General features: G+C 35.9%; 1 protein-coding gene across 1 annotated transcript in view; it reads right to left on the bottom strand.

Moving 5' to 3' along the window:
• The window catches only part of TNKS2 (tankyrase 2), a 67357-nt gene that overhangs the window by 23668 nt on the left and 19757 nt on the right, over positions 1 to 23932 (bottom strand). Inside the window, exons 4-16 of the mRNA XM_055334406.1 lie at positions 23135 to 23171; positions 22893 to 22968; positions 22411 to 22505; positions 19437 to 19503; positions 15931 to 16117; positions 14582 to 14703; positions 11917 to 12008; positions 11757 to 11835; positions 8987 to 9158; positions 6424 to 6503; positions 3676 to 3821; positions 2709 to 2874; positions 1547 to 1766 (exon numbers count right to left, since the gene is read on the bottom strand). Of these exons, the coding sequence (XP_055190381.1) occupies positions 1547 to 1766; positions 2709 to 2874; positions 3676 to 3821; positions 6424 to 6503; positions 8987 to 9158; positions 11757 to 11835; positions 11917 to 12008; positions 14582 to 14703; positions 15931 to 16117; positions 19437 to 19503; positions 22411 to 22505; positions 22893 to 22968; positions 23135 to 23171 (1539 nt within the window). The remainder of the gene's footprint in view (positions 1 to 1546; positions 1767 to 2708; positions 2875 to 3675; positions 3822 to 6423; positions 6504 to 8986; positions 9159 to 11756; positions 11836 to 11916; positions 12009 to 14581; positions 14704 to 15930; positions 16118 to 19436; positions 19504 to 22410; positions 22506 to 22892; positions 22969 to 23134; positions 23172 to 23932) is intronic.

Below are 23932 nucleotides of genomic sequence, written 5' to 3'. Positions count from 1 at the left end.
ATTCTTTCACTGAAGGATTTAAAGCCAAAAAATTTAAATAAGATCAAAGAGGGAAAAACAAAACCAAAGAACTACCATAAGGTAAGTGTTAATTACAATGAATCCAAAACTCCTTCCAGGTCTCAAGGTTTAATACTGCACAAGCAGGTAGAAATGTTTTGTATATAAAAGCTATTTACCACTTACAAAGATAACATGGGTTTATTTTTAATTTTTAAAAGATTTTTATTTATTTGAGAGAGAGCAAGAGCGAGAGTGTGCATGGAGGGGGGGAGGGGGAAAGGAAGGAGGGGAGGAGCAGAGGGAGAGGGAGAAGCAGGCTCCACACTGACAAGTCCAATGTGAGCTCGATCCCAGGACCCTGAGACCATGACCTAGGTTGAAGGCAGACACTAAAACCAAGTGAGCCACCCAGGTGCCCAACAGCATGGGTTTAAATAGTAATTATCAAATGTTCTAGGTAAGCTACCATAAAGATATAGAAAAGCTTAAATAACTATACACAGCATAATTCAAATATACACAGATCACATTCTGTCTTGCATGGACAAGAAACCCCTGACTGCCATTGGAAGTATAAAAGCCTTTTCTCACCATGTTGGCATTTGTGGTTATCACTTCCAAGAGGCTCTAAAAGACATATAGAGTAATTCTTTTCCATGGACAGTGGGGTCTCAAATTACAGGGGGTGCAAATTTAAAGGGAAAAATCACATATAACCAAAATTACCTTTTAAATACTAGGAACACACTCAATTATTCACACTATGAGACAAAATGAGAGAGAAAACAAGGGTAGACACTTCTATCTCCCATATTACACAAAGTGGCAGAAACCTTTCCATTACTTTTTTTCTCTATTTATTTTTTCTTTTTTAAATTATATGTACTTAGATAAATCTTATATATGTCAAATTATGCCTACAATGTAACACCACTGAAGTATCAGCTGAAAGCAAATGTTGTACACCTGTACTAGAAACAAAGGTGCACTGTGTCAATTTCACGACTGAAACTTAAAAAAATGTATTGAAGCTTTGTCAGTACCTTAGAATGTGACTATATTTAGAGATAAGGTCTTTAAAGAGATAGTTAAGTTAAAATGAGGCAGCTAGGGAAGGCCTTAATCCAATCTGATGTCCTTTTTATAAAAGGAGATTAGGACATACAGTGAGAGACACCAGGCAAGTGCAGAGAAAAGGCCACGTGAGGAACAGTGAAAAGGTGGCCATCTATAGGCTGAGGAGAGAGGCATCAGGAGGAACCAATGCTGCCAATGCCTTGATCTCCAGAACTGTGAGAAAAGAAAATTTCTGTAGTTTAAGTCACTCACAGTCTCTGGTACTTTGTTATGGCAGGCCTAATGAATTAATGTAAAAACTTTGGCAAGAGGTTTAGTAACTCTTGAAAATCTGCTTAATGGCTATCATCAGAAGTAGGCTGGCTCAAACAGACTGATTTTTCAAGTTTCTGTAGCCAAAACTCACTCACCAAAGAGAATTTAAAACTATGGTGATTGGAATAGAACTTAAACTTCATTCACTTACCTGCTAAATGTAAAGGGGTTGAATGTCGGCCTTGAGTATCACGACAATTTACATTATCAGGAGAAGACAGCTTCTTTACTCTGGCTAAACAACCCTTCTTGGCAGCGTCTAACAAAGCTGCATCTCCCCTAAGTAGATCTTGGATATCTGTATCTCCATCTTTAACAAGATCCAAAGGAGTATTTCCATCCCTGTTTTTCTTTGTAGGGTCTGCACCATGCTGGGCATGTGAAAAACAAAGAGGAACTGGCTTAAGTTCGCCCTTAGTCTAAATGAGAAAATAGTCCATGAAACTATAGCAAAAATCCTATTTTATACAGAAACACTCTACCTTAAAGGTTAACATGGTTGTTATGTTTAATTTAGTACACAGAAAATTATAATAAAAAGAATACAGAGGCAGTTAAATATTATTGGCCTTTTATAATTTTAATTATTATTATTATTGCTATTTTTTTTAAGTAGGCTCCACAACCCAGCATGGAACTTGAACTTAGGACCCTGTGATCAAGAGTTGCATCTAAAAAAAAAAAAAAAAAAAAAAGAGTTGCATCTCTACCAGCCAGGAGCCTCTATAATGTAGTTTAGTAAAAATTTTAAACTATATCCAAAATAAGGCAGTATTTCACAAATGATTTACTCTCATGTATGTTATTTGTAGTTTTCACCAACACTGAAATAAAATATATATTTAACATATTTCTTATTAAGCACTATACCTAATATGGGGCTTGAATTTACAATCCTGAGATCAAGAGTCACATCTTCTATTGACAAAGCCAGTCAAGTGCCCTAATTTTTGTTTTTACTGTAAAATATCTACACTAGTACCTGTATTATACCAGAACTATCACAATTTTGCTAGTGCCAAATAAATCTGGCTTATAAATTACATAATCCATAATCCATGAGGTTAAAAAACTATATAGGAAAAATTAGGATAATAATTAGAGACTGTTACTTGATGATAACTGACAACACAATAATAAATCTATGTGTGGTAAACATTCTCACAGATTAAGATATAATATTCATGACATTTATTCTGAAATCTAAGAGAATTAGCTTCACTTCATACTCCTTTACTAGCTTAAGTTTCTATTGAAAGTTATTAGAAATGTAAACATCTATGTACAGGTCCACAATAAGTACTTAAATATACCTGGAGCAGGAGTTTGCAAATTTCATATTTTCCTTTTGCTGCAGCTTCATGTAAAGGTGTAAATTTCCATAAATCAGCCACATTAACTACTGCTCCATGCTTAACAAGAAGTTCTGCAACTTCATAATGTCCATAAGAACAAGCATTGTGCAAAGGTACAAGGCCTCTGAAATGAAAAACTACATAAGCAATGCAATGCAAAGATGTTTAATTTATATAATTGCATACAGCTGATAAATTTCTTGAACTGCACAGGGGACTACACTGCTTATATTTTGTAGAACCTAAATTTATCGAAAGCAGAAATGGAATTCTTTTTAGAGGGTATGGGGAGGAAATTTTAAAAGTATTTTAAATTGTAGAGAATATAACAAACACCTATAGACTTTATCCAGAATTAAGAATTGTGTCTGTGTGTGTGTATTTCAAAGTTATTTATTTATTTATTTATTTATTTATTTATTTATTTATAGCACACAAGAGTGGGGCAAAGGGGAGGGAGACAATCTCAAGTAGACTCCATGCAGGGCTTGATCCCATGACCCCAAGATCATGACCTGAGCTGAAACCAAGAGTCAGATGCTTAAGCAACGAAGCCACCCAGGCACCCCCAAAATTGTATATTTTTAAAGAAAAATAATTTTAAGATAAACTGGAAGAATTCAAATATCCTCAATACAAATTGAAAAATTTATCATATTAAAAAATCAATCTCCTTATCATATTAAAAAATCTGCACTTTACTTTAGTCACTGTAAGATTATAAAACATTATGCAGATAAGTCTTTATATAAATGCTAACCATCATGAAGTATTAACTGAAATTAAGAAGCTACATTTAAGCCAGTGTAGGGTAACAGACGTCTCTGAAAAAGAGCTAAAACCATCATAAAAATATTTCAAAATTTTTTTCAGATTTTCCTAAAAAAGTCAGATAAAAGAGGCCGTGACAATTGTTGATACTTGCCCTTTATCTTTAGCATGCACGTCAGCTCCATGTTGCAGCAGATACTCCACCACAGATACCCTATTATAGCCAGCTGCAAAATGGAGTGGCGTAGACTGACGCCCTTCAATGTCTCTGCAGTTGACACTCTGAACAGTACACAGTTTCTGCAGGATGGAACACAGTATACACATGATGCTACATATTCTGATTTTTTTAAAAAATATTATTTATTTATTAGAGATACAGAGAGAGAGAAGCAGGCTCCATGCTGGGAGCCTGATGTGGGACTCGATCCTGGGTCTCCAGGATCACACCCTGGGCTGAAGGCAGCGCTACACTGCTAAGCCACCAGGGCTGCCCATATTCTGATTTCTTTAGTAGAAATTCATTTAGTAGAAATTTCAAATGTTTGATTTAATTTCTTATCTCATTAAATCAGTATTCTCAGAAACTATTCTTATTTCACCTTGTCATTTATAGGGAATCCTCTGGTCCTCTCATCTATGCCTGTATCATCTTTTGCTAAAGCTTGTGGATAAATTTTATCATTATCATTACTATTTACATAAAGGTAATCTAAAGTACCAATTATCAGCAATCCTAACTTCCATTTTGTGGAGGTACACTAGAATCACAGGAGCACCGGCATCACCTGGGGTTGTTAAAAACGCAGAATCTCAGAACTGCACTCCTGAGTCAGAATCTGTATTTTAACAAGACACAGATGATCTATAAGCATATTAAAGTTTAAGAAGTTCTGCTCTAGACCAGTGGTTCTCAAATTTTCACGTGCCCTGGGTCCTACCTCCAGATTTTCTAATGCAGTGGTGGGGCCTGAGAACTCGCATTTCCTTTTTTTCTTTTTTTTGGGAGAACTTGCATTTCTAAGAATTTCTAGGTGATACTTCTACTTAAGGGACTACATTTACGATCCTTGGGAAAATTAGGAAAATAGTCAAATACTTTTTTGTATTCTTTGGTTTAGATAAGGAAGTCTAGCTGAGAAAAGCTTTAAGAATAACACTTTTATTCATGCTTGTATGAAAAGTACAAATGTTTGGGGGAAGAAAAGCAACACAAATAAATTATGGTGCTCAAAAAAAGTTAAAAGACTATGAATTCTAGTAAAAACTCTTACTTTTTAGTATTCTATCCTATCTCTTAGGGATAATCTAAGCCTAACAAAGGAAGGAGCTATCTCTGGGTTTAGCCTCAAGGGGTTTAATTACAGGACTGATAAAGCTTTTTAATGCTCCCCAAACAAATGGCTGTTTCACTTGAGACAGTATTTCAGGGTCCCATTTGAGACATATTTCATGGCTTTAAAGCTGGACTCTAGGAATGAGTTATTTTTAATACACATGCCAGGTGCTGCTACATTGGGTAGTTTTCACCAGCTACTTTATTCTCTGTTTCTGTTTAGTTTTGCGTACTCTGAGACAAGTTTTCTAAAAAATATTTATTTATTTATTTATTCATGAGACAGAGAGAGAGAGAGAGGCACAGAGACACAGGCAGAGGGAGAAGCAGGCTCCACGCTTGGAGCCCGACGCGGGACTCAATCCTGGGACTCCAGGATCGCGCCCTGGGCCAAAGGCAAGTGCCAAACTGCTGAGCCACCCAGGGATCCCCCAGATGGATTTTTAAATCAATTTCCAGAAATCTCCTTATTTAAAATGACAATAAGTTTCCACAGAGCTCAAGTTCAGATGAGACCAACATACTTTGTTCTCAGAAAATCTAAAATTGACTTTGTGTGGTGGGTCTGTTCAGGATTGAGACACCAAATAGAAACACAATGAAACTGCTTCATGTAGTTACTTCCAACACAATATCAATAAATTTATATTTTTACAAAACTTACTACACATCATCGTTCCCTCAAAGAGGACTAGCATTGTTTTTGAAAAGTCTAGGGGCAAGAATGGGAGGAGTGGGGAAATATAACAAAGCTTTTTTCTCCCTGCTAGCTTTGGGAATAAAAATAATATTATTGTCAAATTTTTTTTTTCTTTCTAAAGTGGGGAAAAACTCCCAAACCCATTGCATTACTGAAGAATTATTTCATTCATAAAACATGCTGAATTAATTTTAATCTATATTAGATGAAAAGTAGTCTTGTTCTTTCAAAGTGTTAGGCTTCTGAGTTATTTACTGGGATATACAACTGGAGTTTTGTAAAAGAACTATCTGGTATAGGCATTAAGACATTACATATGACTCTATGGCAAAAAGTAAAGCAAAATCTGAGGAAGGGTTATTCTATGGAGGCCAACCACAGGAGATGGGCCATATAAGAAATGAAGTTGGCTAAATGAACTGAAGATTATTAGGTAACAGTGGCTCTGAAAAGTGGCATCACAGTGGTAGAGGGTAAAGAAATGAAACCAGAAGAATGACATTGACAAAGTGGCACACTGTTTAGTTCTGTTTCCCCTTTCTGTTGTACGTGTCATATGCAAACAATGGGCAATAGTTTGATATCTTATTCTTTCAAAGGTACAAATGAACAGGTTCTTTAAACAAAATTTCCATAAACATGCACTTTACTTAAATTTGTGATTGTGAGGTATTTACTGAGATGCATGTGAAACTAAAAAGTTTCTTTCACCGAACAATGATTCTTACTTGCAAAGAACTAGATGATTATTTACCTTTTAAAACAAGGCACAAAATATAAGTAGTTTCTTCATTACAACAGTACAGATTCATTAAACACGGAAAATAAAAACCCAAAGTTAAGGGAAGCATAAGATTGTATCTTACTTTTACAGTTTCTACATCGCCAGCCTTTGCAGCTTCCAGCAACTGTCTGTCTGCCTCTGAATTACCTAATGGGATACCCTCTAAAAAGAGAGAAGGAAAGAGTGATTAACTCCTATTGAGAAGGCAGGACCAAGCTTTAAGAGAGGCATCTTACCTCAAAGTAAAGTTCTTTTATAGTTTGGTAGATTATAGAGTAAATCTCCATGGTAGTAAAGAAAACCAGAAGGACTTTGTTAAAAATTTTTGTGAGACAAAAAAAAATTTGAGGTGGAGGGAACATTTTATACACACACACATATTCATATAAATAGGCAAAATGTATATAAATGTGAATAAATATGATTTAAACAATATAATGGTATACAAAATAGATGAAAGATGGCATGTTCTACAACCAAGGCCACAGGATAGTGGTAAGGCTTTAGATTAGGAAAATAAAGGTCAGAGACATAACCATGGTTCTGCCCTTAACTAGTTATCTAAAGTGGGGGGCAAGGGGCCTCAGATTTTTTTTTTTCAGTTCTAAAGAGAAAAAAGATGGACTAGAAGATAACTAAAGTAATTTTCCAGTCTGAAATTCTATTTTATACATCATTTAAATTATCACAGGAAAGGAAGAAAACATGTATTTTTGTATCTTAGAACAAAATAATCTTGGGTTAAAGATTTAGGGCTAAAAAAAATCATACCTTAAAAATACTAAAAAGAAAATATAAGTGAGTATTTTTATACTTGGAGTAAAACATCTTAGAGTAGGACATTGAGGGCAGAAGCAATATTAATTTGGAAAAATATGTCAGGCAGTAACATTAACATTAAACAAAGTTATAAGGCAAATAAAAAGTGGAAAAAATATTACAACATATATATTAAAAAATGCAAATTAAAGTGAGATCCTGGGTTTTTCTTTTTCATCCATTAGTGGGCAAGGAGGAAATGGGGGAGCTACACTGACAATATTTCCGTATATTGCATTAAAAAAAATCATCTATTACTTCTGAAGTTCATACACACACTCACCCAACCAAAAGGTTAGGAATCATAATACCTAGTGCTGACAAACAGGTCTCATCATATGCTGTTAGCAGGAGTATAAAATAGTACTTAACCACCTTTCTAGAAGATGACTTAACAATTACATGTTATCTTTTGACCTGGAAATTCTACTTTGACAATCTACTTTATAAAGGTAAGACACAACACTGAGCACAAAACTAGTAAGACTGTAAATGTCCATCACCAGGCAACTGATTAGGACTGGTGTTAAACCCCCAAACTGACACTGAAACAAATATGCAGTATATGAGGAACTAAAGGGAATCCTGAAAGAGTCTTGTAGTTACTTCAGTTTTAGCCATTTCCAGAAGGTTTTATCAGCCTGCCTTCATCTATTCAGTGTTTTTCTCAAAAGGTGGTTTCCAGATCACAGGCATAAGGAACATCAAAGGTATTAAAGATACAAGAGGGGATGCCTGGGTGGTTCAGTGGTTGAGCTTCTGCCTTCAGCTCAGGGCGTGATCCTGGAGTCCCGGGACTGAGTCCCACATTGGGCTCCCTGCATGGAGCTTGCTTCTTCCTCTACCTGTGTCTCTGCCTCTCTCTCTCTCTCTCTCTCATGAATAAATAAAATCTTAAAAAAAAAAAAAAGATACAAGAGGCTTGATTTGTTGTATTTCCTCTCATTTGAACTTTGAGACATCAGAGTCATTTTAAAATTTACTGGGCCAAGTTTCTAGGGTAAAATGTATAACCTACACAAAATGTATAGATATTTGATCTAAATATTTAAAAACATAATGAATACGCACATATTCAATAGCTAAAGGTTTTAATAAGTGAAATAGTTGGTTACCGTTTACAAATTCTGTATGTGTTACATATAAAGGACCTAAGAAAAGAGTAAAGAGGCAGGGCCAGTCTTTAGAGTATTATTTATCATCATGGATGCTCAACTGAGAGACATCTATCTTTTTATGTTTTCCTGTCTTTAAAAAAATAGGAACTATTATATCTTTTTATTTTTTTAAGATTTTATTTATTTATTCATGACACAGAGAAGGCAGAGACATAGGCAGAGGGAGAAGCAGGCCCCATGCAGGGAGTCCGAAGTGGGACTCATTCAGGGACCATGCCCTGAGCCAAAGGCAGATGCTCAACTGCTGAGCCACCCAGGCATCCCAAGCAACTATTATATCTTACTCCTAAACACTCTCTAGGTAAAAACTTAAGAGCCAGTTATTTACTTGGAGACATCAGGCAGAAATGCTATTGGAACAAAATCACAATGAAGATTTAATGATATTTGGAATACCAGTATAACGAGTTAAGAAATAACGGCCAAATATTCTACATTTTCTTTTTACTACCAACTTCTATGTAATATACAAAAAAAAATTATTTTTAACGTTTTATTTAGGTAATCTCTAAAACCAAAGTGGGTCTCAAATTCATGACCCTGAGATCAAGAGTTGCATGCTTTACTGGCTGAGGCAGCTACGCACCCCTCTGTGAGAAAATTTATAGCCTCATTTTAAAAAGTTGATTTCATGAGAGCATTTAATACCTTGAAGAAGTTGCTGCACGTTTTCATTTCCCATCTGTAAGGCAGTAAAGCCCTGAAGGGATATGATGTTAGGATCACACCCATAGCTCAGGAGTAGGCGGCAGGTCTGCAGATGACCACAATGTGCAGCTCTATGCAGAGAAGTCTGACCGAGATTATCCAGAGCATTAACCTTAACAATGCAGAAAAAGCTAAAATTAGCCTGTAACATAAAATTTAAAGGCATCCAGTCATGTATTTAACATTTGCTACCAATTTAAAAATCCCAATTATTCTCTCTTGAAGCCTATTATCCAGTGCCAAAACAAAATGCTGGATAATATGCTTTATGAGAGAATAATTGGGATTTCACCAGTTTATGAAGGCTGTTATCAGAAAAGACCCTTTTTGGGTTAAAAGTAGGAAATGTTGAATAACAGCTGTATTTGGCATTAAAGTATTAGTGTCTTTACTGCATTTAGAGGTAGACATTGCCTAAAAAAGTTTAATCCACATATTTTTATGAATCTTTGAGGTCCAGAAATGTGGAGACTAACCCCAAGATAGACAACAGTAACAAAGCCAGAGACTAAATAACATTACATCATTTATTCCTACTGGCTCAATCTTCTACCTTTTTTATCATGTAAAATATAATCTGTATAGATAAATACATTATGGTATGTTCACACAACAGAAAGTACTTCTAAGTAATAAAAAGGAACAAATAATTGGTACATGGATGAATCTCCAAAATATATGATGGAGAAAGCCTTACACAAGAGTATGCATTGTATGATTCCATAGGCATGAAAGCCTAGAACAGGCAAATCTAATCTCCATAGGAAAGAAAGAAAATTGTTGTCGCATCTAGGGGTGGAGATCGCCCTGGATGGGGGTCCTGCCTCTGCCATGAAATAATGTTCTATACTTGGAAGGGTTTTGGTTACACAGTTGTATACATTAGTCAAAATTCAGCAAATGTACATTCAAGATTTGCATAATTCATTGCATGTAAGTTTTATACCCCCAAAAAACCTGTAAATAAAAAGTGACCTCTAGATGATGCCTACATGGAAATATTTAAGAAGTGTATAGCAATTTGAAAATTACTTTGAAATGTGTAATACGTATATATACGTTTATGGGTAAAGGGAGAAATTGATTGGTATGTAATCAGACAATATAGAAAAATGTTAATTCCCCCATCTCCTTTCCGCCTGCACCCTTCCCACCACAGAAATAATTTTTTAAAACATAAGTGAGAAATGAAGTTTCTCAGTAATCAATGCTGTTGCCACTAGTGTGACCTGAGACACAGGAATACAGTAAGACTTTCTCAATGAATCCAATACTGGATTATAAACAGCTAGTCTCTATGCTAATAGAACTTGAAAACTGATTTAAAATGCTCAGGACAATTAACCTATTTATTCGCATACCAAAACTCACTGAAATGTGAAATACGTTCACATGAAAACTTTATTTGGATACCACTTATGTTAAGATCAGGGTGACAAACTTGTCGTGGTTTGCCTGGGACTTCCCTAGTTTTAGTATTGACAATCCTGTGTTTCTGGAAATCCCTCAGATCCTGGACAAACCTGGATGGTTGGCTTGACGAGTCAGGACTGTTTCACTGAGTTTTACAACTCAAATTTAATATGCATTCAGATATTTTAGTAATGTACCACATGTATAAAAAAAGCAGTCAATGAAAAGTTATAGAACAGAGAGACAAGATATGCCAAGCAGTAAGCAGAATAAACTTTATTTTATTCAGTAATTTACAATAGGAAAGATGAGATTATACATTATCAAGAATTCCCCCAAATCAAAGAGAAGTTAGGACACTGAGAGGAAACACAAACAAGAAGCTGCAGAAAGGATTCAAAGTGGTTCCTTGAGTGGGAACCCAAGGAAGAACAAATCAGAAAACTATTCTGCAAAGCACATTTAGGGAAGAGCCTGGGGGTCACCCAAGGGCTAAGGGTCTCTATTCCTTTCTTTACCCTTCATTTAGAGCAGCTCCATTGTTACATAATGAATTTCTGTGAAAGATGTTGTTTGGAAGAGGCAAGGATCCATAACTAAAAACTGTGAAAACCGTTGAATTAGGTGACTGTCATCTCTTCCAATCTGGGCGGTCATGTGTATCTTTCACTGAATAGTATTCTTAAAAGTTCCTGGGTAGGAAATGATGATTTCTAGCCTGATGAAAATATAATTATTCCAAGAATAAAATGCTTTGTACACAAATGCCAACTAAAGAACACGGACTTCCCAACATGGGTAACTGTTTTCAGTCAAATTATTTAAATAATTTATTTCCTTCTGTTCCAAGTCCTTTGACTTAGTCAAAGAAATAACAGAGTGTAAAACAAAGACTGTGCTGGGGTAAACAAGAGTTCTTATGGTAGCCAAGGAACAGAAGATACGATTGAGAGAAGACTGAAGATGACTGGTCATAATCAGTATGTCTCTAGCTGAGGATATTCTGAAGAGTATTCTGCTAGAAAAAGACCTTAAGGATAATTTGACCAGTGGAGTGTGGGTAAAAGGAATGGAGAAGGAAGGATATATAGGGAGTATGTATTTTTGAATAAATCCTTAGGCTTTTTAGCAAAAAATCAGATACAGAAAAGTATCTGCTAGACTATTTTTAAATACAGATTAAGAGGAAAAATTAATACTTATGAGAGAGTAAAGAGTTTAGGAAGCCAGGAGTTTCATCTGCTAAACAGAAAATAACTCATTTGATTACCAAAGATTTACCACAAAGGAAGTATACCTTTGCTTCATGTTTCACCACTACTTCGACAACGTCATTATGAGCTTTCTCAGATGCCACGTGTAGAGGAGTCAAGAATCTTAAAAAGAAAAAGTCAGCCAGACAATGAATGTATTTAAAAAAAAAATCATTAATTTTTAATTACTAAAAGTAGACTTACTCTTTAGTCTTTTCATTGATGTTTGCTCCTTTTCTTAGCAGCAGCTCACATATTTGCTTTCTTTTGGGGTATGGAGATGCAGCAGCACAATGCTAGATAATTTAAATTGCAGCATTAATCAAGGACTATACATAACTGATTTTTACTTAACATTTGTGTTTCCAATCAAGAACTAAGAAGTTATTTAACTTCTTTGTTTTATTTTTGACCTAACTTTGCTACTCAAGGTTGGATAGAATGAACAATAATTACCAAATTCTGGCAGGGCCCACAAATCCTATTTATCAGATGATATATTACTAAATAGTCTGATCATGTTTTATAGTTGCCCTACATCTTTGAAAAAGCCACTACTGATGGAATGAAAATTTAATGTCACCAATACTCCTTTCAAAGCTATTCCCACACAGCATGGTATCTATGTTATTTTTAAAAGTCTAATTAATAAAACACCCCAAAGATTGGAGTTCCCTTACATGAAGTAATAAGAGACATTCAACAGGTCTGGATGCTGCCTGCTAACAGCACAGATCAAATAAGCTGACAAGATTAGTATTTACTTCTTTCTCAACCAGTTGGTCAAACAGAATAAGGAGGTTGGATTACTTGTCAAAAATCGATGGAAGATGATACACTCTAAGTGTATCTAAGTGTATACATGCTGTAGCATCTATATCCATGATATATCAAAGAGAAAAGAAACAGAAGGTAGGGATTTGCTGGTTATAAACCGAGTATGTATCTCACGGTCCTGTCCCAAATCTTTGTATCCCTAATTTCAAGGATGATATTCATTTACTATAGGTGCTTAATAAATGTCTGGATGCATGAAATGACTAGATCAATGTAAAAATATTAAGTTAAATTGAAGCTTGAGAATCCATGGAATCAAAGTTCTGGATAATTGCTAACTTGTGTTCTATACAACTAAATACACAGTACGTATGAAATTTGTTCTTATTTTAACTTGTTAATTATAAAGCTTATCTGATTTTCATGACTTTGCTTCAGATTCGTTCTTTGTTGTGGCTGCTGTCATCAAAACCATTCCTTTGCCCTCAATAAAACCATTTCTAACCGGTAAACATAGCTACTGTGGTATGTTGTGAGTAATCATCCAGGACATCTACCAAGATAGCACACAGAATAGAAATAGTTTATTTTCAAGAATTCTTGAGCACATCCATTTCAAAACTGCACTCCTACTCCTCTGCCCCATTTGGGGCAGAGCCTATAATCTCTGAAAACCTGGAAGTCACTGCCCCTGCACCACAACTATCCACTGATACTTAACTCTTAGTATGTTTTAAGGTTAATAACAAAAATAAATTGTTTTAATAGCAGAATATTTAGGGGGAAATAATATGTAGCTTTTCAGACCAAAAAATTTTCCTGTCTTTCTAAATTTCCCTGCATCATCCTGCTAATGTTAAGATTTTAAATTTGCACTAGTATTAGTCTGCAGCTTTGCTCTTTTTTTACTTGGATATTTTTTACAACTTAAGTAGCAAAAAAGCCTAATATATTTTTATAGATAAGATTCTATATAACCTTCACATAGTTTACATCATGACATAAGGAAGAAAATTAACCAATAACCAAGAAAATTATCTACAAAATATTAGGTAAGTAAGACTATGTGTTAAATTTGCCCTGAAACACATTTGTTTACACAGGGTCCTATTCCCTCACTCAAAGCACACTGTGGAATTCATACAGCAGGACTGATTTTGTTCCTTTTAAATTGGTCTTTGGGGCACCTGGGTGGCTCACTTGGTTAAGCACCTACCTTTGGCTCAGGTCATGATCCCGGGGTCCTGGGGATCAACAGGTCAGCTCTGCCTTGGGCTCTCTGCTCAGTGGGGAGCCTGCTTCTCCTTTTCCCTCTGCCCCTCCCCATGCTCACGTGCTTTCCTCTCTCTCACATAAATAAAAATCTTTAAGAAAAAATTGCTATTTCTTTTTTTTTTTAAATTGTTATTTCTAAGGTAGTCTCTGCTTTCCCATTTTCTATCCCTTTATCCCTACTCATATTCTTTTCTGCCTTTCCACACACTGCCCTATTTTCATCTACCTTGTTACAGTTCCACAGACGTTTTATTACCTCTATGAGATAAGTAGCCTTTATTCACACTTTATTCACATAGTATACAGGGAATATATACAGACCTCAGACCTAATTTTGAAAACAATTGTAATACTAGAAGGAAAACCAAGTGGTTTTCTTATGGATGGCAGAATTATTTTCTTTTTCATTACTTTCAGCAGGTTCAAATTTTTCAACCACAAGCATTTATAATTTTTATTACAAGCATTGTTTAATTTTTATAACAAGATAAATAAGTGATATATACTATTACAATAATGAAAAAGCTACATATAACATATGTCAGTATATTTATAAAGTTTTTTCCTGGAAGGATACTCAAATGAGTAATAGCACTGCCTTTTGGGGGGGTGTGAGGTTGTCTATTTTTCCGTACTATTTGAAATTTTTTCTTTATATATGTCCAAGAATTAAAAAACAAAACAGATTTTTAAAACAATTCTAATACTAGAAGTAGGACATTATGTTATTCTGTATCATCAAAAGAAGTAGCACGTTATGATTAGTTCAACATGTTTTTGGTTATTGCATCTTAAAAACCTTAATCTGAAACATTACCAATGCTGTTTCATGTGTCTGAGGATGCTTAAAATTCACCATTTCCAAAGAGAGATGTTTTTTGATTCGTGTTACATCAGCTTCCCGTGCAGCCTGCAGCAATGAGTGGCCTTTAAACTCATCTAGAGGAAGAAAAAAAGCATGTAAATCTGCATGAGAATTATCAAACTGATGAGACCTACCTAGAAGACACTTAGTATTTTTCTTGAAATTATTTTCAAAATTATCTACCAAAATAGACAGAAGTTCTAAAGATACTCTCCAAATACAACCCCCCAAAAGGGAGACAGTGCTATACCAGTTTCCCACAGATATGATATTAATTCATCCCTAAATGTATACAAAGATTTAGCACATGGCCAGCTCAGGGTCTACAGGAATCTAGAGTACTGCAATATATTACCAGACCAGAGAGTTCTAAGAATTTTCCAAAGCAGACAACTTATCTCAGTAAAGAAATAAAACAAAGAGTGATTATGGTCCATACACTAACATCATTGTGGTAGCAGATGATTTTGCTCCCACATCAGAGAACTGGTGATTAAAAAACTGAGTATTTCCAAGAGCCATTTACTGATGAACAAATGCAAGAGTATTTTCTTAGCGTTCCTCTTTTATTCATCAGATCCGTGAAACCACCCATTATCCTTTATTGCTCCAGAATAATACGAATTTAATACAAGTTTCCTATTTATGTAAAACAATACCCTATCTGAATTAGGCAGCTGTTTCTCACTACATTTACTTCAGTTACAGACAGAAAACCATAGAACTACCGGATTCTGAAGAATATTAGATAGTTAAGATCTGGCGACCACGGATGCCTGGGTGGCTCAGTGGCTGAGCATCTGCCTTATGCTCAGGTCCTGGCCTGGGGTCCTGAGATCAAGTTCTGTATCAGGCTCCTCACAGGGAGCCTGCTTCCTCCTCCACCTATGTCTCTGCCTTCCTCTCTGTGTCTCTCATAAATAAGTAAATAAAGTCTTAAAAAAAAAAAAAAGATTGGGGACCATGTTTATTAGACAGCAATCCTACAAATAACTTTAACTTCTTGGCGGACTAATAAGAAACACAAAAGATAGGAACAAAACCCAAATTCATTCTTTTCAAAAGCATACTATCTCATTTCATTGACTTGAAAAATGAAATACATATATATTTTTCATAGCTCTTAAAAGCAGAATGAGTAGAAACCTCCAGATGACTAGATATGCCAGTATGAACAAAAGATACCCACAGATAAGGAAAATTTTCTATTAATTTAAAAACTTCTAAAAACAAATAAGAACAAATTTTTAGTTTGTTGGTATCTTAATATCCTAGTTGAACATTCATCATTTTATACTCACATGCTAATCTTTCTTTTAACTGCGGTGTGGGAGCCAAGTCTATAGCACTTTTATTATGACAATTTAGCAGTGTTGGATCTGCACCGTAACTCAGGAGAAGAGAACACACTTCAACTCTGTTCTTTGAAGCTGCTTCATGAAGGGGAGTGAATTGCCACAAGTCCATTGCATTTACACAGGCACCATGCTGAGGGATTGAGGGGGAAGGTAAAGCATACATTTAGTGTTCAAGTTTTTTTTTTTTTTTTTTAAACTTTTTTTTTTTTTTTTAATTTTTATTTATTTATGATAGTCACAGAGAGAGAGAGAGAGGCAGAGACACAGGCAGAAGGAGAAGCAGGCTCCACGGACCGGGAGCCGGACGTGGGATTCGATCCCGGGTCTCCAGGATCGCGCCCTGGGCCAAAGGCAGGCGCCAAACCGCTGCGCCACCCAGGGATCCCTAGTGTTCAAGTTTTAAGAGAATTTAGGAAGCAGTAGTACTGTGTAATTTAACATCATGCAAGCTTAAATGGGTTATATTCTTAAAGTTCACTTTTTAAACCTATTATTTCAGAAATACATTTTTTTTTTTTAACTCCTGGAAAACCAGTAGCTGGTTGCTAGGCTGATGCTCAAGGGCCTTACTTAACTCTCTTATTGTTGAAAAGTTAAGAATGAAGCTTTAGATTACTTGCATCTTTTCCAATTTCTACTTTTTTCCTTTTTTTGAGGTATAATTTACATATGGTAAAACAGAGTTTTTAAGTGAATAGTTTGAGGAGTTTTGATGAATACATATATATCCATGATACCACCACCCAATTCAAAATACAGGACACTTTCATTTCCTAAGAATGTTCCCCCATGCTCCTTTTTTTTTTTAATTTTTATTTATTTTATGATAGTCACACACACAGAGAGAGAGAGAGGCGCAGAGACACAGGCAGAGGGAGAAGCAGGCTCCATGCACCGGGAGCCCGACGTGGGATTCGATCCCGGGTCTCCAGAATCGCGCCCTGGGCCAAAGGCAGGCGCCAAACCGCTGTGCCACCCAGGGATCCCCCCCATGCTCCTTTTATAGATAATTCATGCCCCATTCTTTTTTTTTTTTTTTAAGATTTAGTTATTTATTTATTTATGATAGACATAGAGAGAGAGAGAGAGAGGCAGAGACACAGGAGGAGGGAGAAGCAGGCTCCATGCCGGGAGCCTGATATGGGACTCAATCCTGGAACTCCAGGATCACGCCCAGGCCAAAGGCAGGCGCTAAACCGCTGAGCCACCCAGGGATCCCCCTCATGCTCTCATTCTGTTAGCACTATATGTTAGATTTATATGTGCTTAAACTTCATAAAAATAGAATACAGTATGTACCTTTTGTGTCTACCTTCCTTCACACACAATGTTTCTGAGAGTCATTCATGTTGTTGTATCAATAATTTCTATTGCTGAGTAGCATTCCATTGTATGGATATACCATAATTTACTTATCCATCACCCTGCTGATGGGCATTTAGACTATTTCTAGGTTTGACTATTTTAAATAAGCTATTATGAACATTTATCTAAAAGTCTCTTTATGGACACATGCTATGTCTCTAGGAATGGAATTGCTGGATGATATGGTAGATACAGGTTTACTTTTATTAGAAACTGCCAAATAGTCTTCTAAAGTGGCTGTATTATTTTTGTACTGCCATCAGTGTTCTCCCATCCTTGTTAATACTTGATACTGTTAATCTTTTTAATTTCAGCCATTTCCAAGTATTAGAGTTGGGATGCCCACAGAAATCATTCTAGTTCAATCTCTCATCTCTCACAATTCCTTCCCACAGCATTCCTGCAGAAGGCAAATGAACTACTCAGTAGTTCCAATGATGGGAAACTAATTCTCAACTAACATGACTTTTCATAATTACTAGACAACTCGTCTTATTAAGTTTTCTTCTATAGTAAATTAAATGTGTATTTTAAACTTTGATCTACTGGTCTTCTTTGGAGCAAAACAGATCAATATTCTTTGCAATATTTGAAAACAATGGTTATGTTTTTCTTTTTGGGTTTAAACACCTTCAGCTCCTTCACTCATCTTTCTTATCAGATGGTTTCTAGACTTCTTTTTACCCTAGTGGCTCTTGGCTCAATATACTTCAGTTTAAAAAGTTCATTAAAGAAATTCTTAAGAGCCTAGAACAACAACAGAGTCTCAGTGTGGTCTAAGAAAAATGCATTGCATCTACTGTTCCATTTGCTTTTGACACTATACTTCGCAACTATTGGCAGAAAATTGTTTGGCTTCTTAAACAATCACATCACAATTTCTACAGTGCCCAGGTCATGAAAAGCAGTAAATGAATGTTTGCTGTTAAATGCCAGCTTCTGCTAGTGCCAATTGACTCAGTATTGCTTACACCTTCTGCCTGTATTCCCTGTCTCTATCTACTTGCCTAATCCAGACTCTCCTGAGTCTGTCTGCTCTGGTAACTGCACCATCACATCAGCTCACCTCCTTTATACATGTGACCTCTAGTCAGCCCATCATTCTTATTTACTGAGCATCAGGTCTTAGGAAAACACCATTCAGTTGTCTGTAGGTCTCAGTGCTATCTATCTGTTTCACTTTTATCCACAGCAATATTCCAAATGTCCTGCTGAAGTCAAGATTCAGTCTTACAGTAAGAAAAGCATTACTGCTACAAACGTATAATGTTGCAGCCACCTTATACATTTAAAAAGGCTTAAGAGCTACTCAGAGTATCTATAATCATTAAAGTTGTTTTTGTGGGAAAATATCTTGTAGCACATACAGAAAAGAAAGCATGAAGGCATTGAAAATAAATATCCTTCCCATGATGGCTGCTGCTAGAATGAGAAAACTATTAAAAGGGGCAGAATGGTGCAGAGTTAAGAGAATCCTAAAGAATGTGGTCAAATATACGTGTAGAGACTGGGGGACAAATGGAAATAGGTGTGGGTAACATCCTTGTATTCACCCACTCCAAAAGAGAGTATCTTCTATTTTCATCCAACAGGGAGCAGAATACATTTCAGTTCTGGGAAGCTGCTCGTTAAACAAGAGCCTCCTGGCATGTTGGAAGATGTGCAGCTTTCCAAATGAGCCTGCTGCAATCCAAAGTATAACTGGGAAAATCCTGCAAATGTAACCGGTGGTTTTAGTAATATATGAATCACTAAAAATTGCTTTCTGATATTTTCAAGGATTCTGAAACTACACCATTAGCCACAAATTACAGAATTACTTAAGATGCTATTCCAAGATGACAGTGCTATTTTATATTTAAAATCTTAAGGCAATAAATAAATAAATAAATAAATAAATAAAATCTTAAAGTATCTCAAAAATCTCCAAGCAGTCAAATGTTGACCTATCCATCATCTACTTCTTATAATGATTATACATATTCCTTCTATATCCACCAAGCACTAAAAACACATAGTAAACAGGTATATCATGTACTTGAAGTGATTTTATACAAGTCTAAGAAAAACATAAGATAACTAACCTTTACCAGAAGTTCAGTTACTTCATAATGACCGTAAGAACAGGCATTGTGTAAGGGCACCAGATCACTACAATATGAGAGGGGGGTGAAAAGAAGCCTGTGTTATTACAGATTCCCTAGACTTAGTTCACTTAATTTTAATTAACTTAAGTTTACACTTAGATTTAAATAGCTAACTGCTTTTGTGATCTTCTAATAGAAATGCACAGAATTTAACATTTATTTAAATACACAGAATGTAACATCTGAACACTAAGCTCTAACAATTCTAATTCCCAAGTCTCTTCCAAATTCATCTTTTTCTTCTCCATGGCTACCACCACTGCCTTTATTATTTCTTCCTGTACTACCCCAACAGCCCCTATTTCAATTTCTCCTCCAAACTGTAACCAGTGTAACCAGATTTTTCTAAAAGGAAATCTCATGTAGCTACTCTTTTTTTTTTTTTTCTTAGAGGGGGAGAGAGAGACGTAGAGACATGGCAGGGGGCAGAGAAAGAATCTTAACCAGGCTCCACGCCCAGTGTGGAGCTCAGTGCAGGGTCTGATCCCATGACTCTGAGACTGTGACCTGAGCTGAAATCAAGAGTCAGATGCTTAACTGACTGAGCCACCCACGTGCCACTGATGTAGTGACTCCTTTGTTTAATGTCCTTCATTGGCTCTTCCTTGCTTTTGAAAGCTGGTACCAACTGCTTAGCCTGGCATGCAATGGTCTGACTCTCTGGAGCCTACCCTTTCATTAATGGTGTATGCTCAACTACATGCAGTTCCCTCCATGCCTCTGGTCATACTATTCCCTTGGTATAAGAACAGATTTCTCTCCCTTCTGGCTTACTTCTACAATCTTTTCCAAAATCAGAGCTCAAACACTAGCTCTTGTTTGAAACTTTTTTCCAGACTCTGTAGGGAAAATTACTTAAAAAACTAAACCCAATTCCTTCATGATGGCAATGAAAAAAGAATCTTCTTTATAGGAAGGTACAATGGAACCTTAAAATCTTGACATGTATCTTTATGCTCCTCTTCCTTGGGGGATCACTTACTAATTACCACAGACACTGCCATGATGGCCTCTGGTGATTAATGGACACTCATGGTTTAGTCTTTAATTCTACCCACCCTCTCCTTCAAGGCTCATGGCTTTCTTCACTTTTTTTTTTTTTTAAAGATTTATTTGTTTTAGAGAGAGAGAGCAAGCACAAACAGACTCCTCAGTGAGTGTGGAGCTCAACTTGGGGCTCAATCTCACAGCCCCAAGATCACAACCTGAGCCAAAATTAAGAGTTAGATGCCCAACCAACTCAGCCACCCAGGTGCCCCTCACCATTTTCCATTGTATGATTTCCTTCCTGAATGCCAATTTCATTCCCAACTATCTACTAGCTACCTCTACTTGAGTTACCCTCATCATCTCATAAAACCAAGAGTTCTGAAAGTGAACTCAATGTTTATTTTCAAAATAATTTTCCTCCTGGATTTTAGTAGGTGTATCACTGAGTCTCTCATTCAGCTTCAGAATTTGAAATGTACTTATCTTTTTTTATTCCTTTCTCTCTCCTCACAGTCAGTCAACAAATCTTACCCATTTTTACAATATAATATCTCTTGCCACTGTGTCTTCATTTCCATTCCTCTGCAACATTATTATAGATCCTTATTATGCCTGAACTGCTACAATGATTATTCTTACTGCTCTTGGACCTCTGGGCTCTCTCTTCAAACTAACTTACACATTGCTGCCAGACTGTGTCCCCTAAAACTCCTCTTTTAGAAAAAATCTTTCCCCTTGCTTAAGATCCTTCACGGCGGGATCCCTAGGTGGCTCAGTGGTTTAGCACCTGCCCTTGGCCCAGGGCGTGATCCTGGAGTCCTGGGGTCGAGTCCTGCATCCGGCTTCCTGCACGGAGCCTGCTTCTTCCTCTGCCTGTGTCTCTGCCCCCTCTCTCTCTATGTCTATTTATGAATAAATAAATAAAATCTTAAAAAAAAAAAAAAAAGATCCTTCAATGGCTATCATGGCTCACAATCTGAAATCCTTAGACTAGAATACCAAGTCCTTTAAAACCTGGTTCTTACTACTTCTCCAGCCCTAGCCTTCATTTCTCCCCTGTGTAAATTATCTGCTTCAGCCACACTGGTCTAGTCATTGTTTCTTTCTTTCTTTTTAAAAAGATTTTTATTTATTTATTCATGGAGACACAAAGAGGCAGAGACATACGCAGAGGGAGAAGCAGGCCCCCAGGGGCCCCAGTGCGGGACTTGATCCCAGGACTCCAGGATCATGACCTGAGCCAAAGGCAGACATTCAACCATTGAGGCACCCACGTGCCCCTAGTCATTGTTTCTTAAATATGCTATAATATCTGGTTTATTTTTTTTTTTAAAGATTTCATTTATTTATTCATGAGAGACACACACACACACAAAGGCAGAGACACAGACATAGGGAGAAGCAGGCTCCATGCAGGGAGCCCGATGTGGGACTTGATCCCAGGTCTCCAGGACCACACCCTGGGCCAAGGGCAGATGCTCAACTGCTGAGCCACCGGGTGTCCCTAATATCTGCCTTAGAACACCATCCCACACAAATTTTCTTGCTCAATGATGTTTCCTAAACTCTCTACTTTCTTGAACTGAGTCCAGGTCAAGAATCACCTACTCCTGAAGGATTTTCCATCCAGTACAGCCACCACTGAGACTTCCCTCCCGGGAATTCCTATGGTACTATCCCTACCATCACCTCACAACTTAGTAGAGAACTTATATTGTTAGGTATCTTTTCATGCTCCCTAAAGTGTAGTGTAAGCCCTATGAGTGGTAGCTTTAAGGTTTTATAATTCCCTGTGTCCTCAGAGCAATCTGCTTATTGTAATGTTTATGCTGTTTAGCAAAAAGATTTTCAAAAGATTACAGAGACTATTATAAAGATGGTAACATTTAAGAAATCCTCATTTTTTCAAATGCTTACTTACCCTTTATCTTTAGCATGGACATCAGCTCCATGTTGCAGTAACAGCTGTACAATTTTTACTCTGTTGTATCCTGCTGCCAAATGCAATGGAGTTGACTGAAATATTAATCAGACAAATTAATGAAATTACAATAGCTAAAAAAATGTGCGAAAAGGTAAAAATCCAAATATAATCCAAAAGTATTATATTTGGACTTTATGAAGTTTCATAAAGTTTCATAACTTTGTAACTTCAATAGTTATCAATTTAGTTTTACAAAATCTAACATATATACCGAAGGCATAGCATAAAAGTTTATAAGTTCATTAACAGTAAGCAAACAAACGTTTATTACCAATAAAGTTTTACTAAGTTTAAGAATTCAAATTACTGCTTAAAAGAAAGTATCAGCATTCTCATCAAATGTTTCAATTTTTAGTAAGACAAATGCATTTTCCTATTACCAGGAAGATGTACACAAACTTAGTTGCAAAAGGAATTACCTTTCTACCATCACTTGCATGGCAGTTGACATTTAATGGTGTCAGTAGAGCCATCATTTTTTCTTCATTGCCATTCCTAGCACACAAAAAAATGTATTAGCAATTTGTATTCTTCATCGGATCCTATCTGGAGACATATATGTGATCATCAAAGAAAAATTCATTCTCTTTTAAAGTCCGATTATTAAAAAAAATTAATGGTGAAGTTATTCAAAATACATATTTATAACACCAGTACATACCGGGCACTTTCCAAAAGTTCATCTTTCTTATATTCACCTGTGAATTAGGGGGATAAAAATTAATCATAAAAGTAGTAACAGTTTTATGCATAAAGATCCCCATGAACTATATTTAAAGTAGATAAATTTGGAAATACAATTTCCAATAAATAGCGTGTCTGGGTGGCTCAGTTAAGCATCTGCCTTTGGCTTGGATCATGATCTTGGGAGTCCTGGGATCAAGTCCTGCACTGGGCTCCCTGCTCAGCGAGGAGTCTGCTTCTCCCTCTATCTCTCCCCCTGCTCATGCTCTATCTCTCAAATAAATAAGTAAATAAAAATCTAAAACACAAAAATAAAAAAAAAATCTAATAAATAGAAATGATTAACAGAATATTGTGCAGTTTAAAATTATTTATAGAAAGAACATGAAAAACATTTGTTATGGAAGTAAAAAAAATCTGATATTATATAATAAAGCTATTCGAAAACAATATGCACCAAAAAAGGAAAGCCAAGAATATACCAAAATTTCAACAAAGTTTATCTTAGGTGGTAGGTTATTGATGAGCTTTTCTTTTTACTCCTCAAATTTCTTAAAACCAATGTTATTTGTGCAACAAAATATACCCACAACTTTATTCTCAAGTAACACAAAACAAAATCCAATATGCCAACATTATAAAAATAACAAAAGATAATCTATGGCACTACCAATTGGAGATAATCATTAATATTTTATGAAAGCAAAAGATTTTCCAACACTAGGTTATATTATAGTGCTACTTTAAATATATACAAATAAAAACAAGATTGAAT

Source organism: Nyctereutes procyonoides, unplaced genomic scaffold (assembly GCF_905146905.1).
Source record: "Nyctereutes procyonoides isolate TBG_1078 unplaced genomic scaffold, NYPRO_anot_genome, whole genome shotgun sequence".
Classification (NCBI taxonomy): Eukaryota; Metazoa; Chordata; class Mammalia; order Carnivora; family Canidae; genus Nyctereutes; species Nyctereutes procyonoides.
The sequence above is the reverse complement of the archived record's forward strand: the minus strand, read 5'-3'. Positions and strand labels throughout refer to the sequence as shown.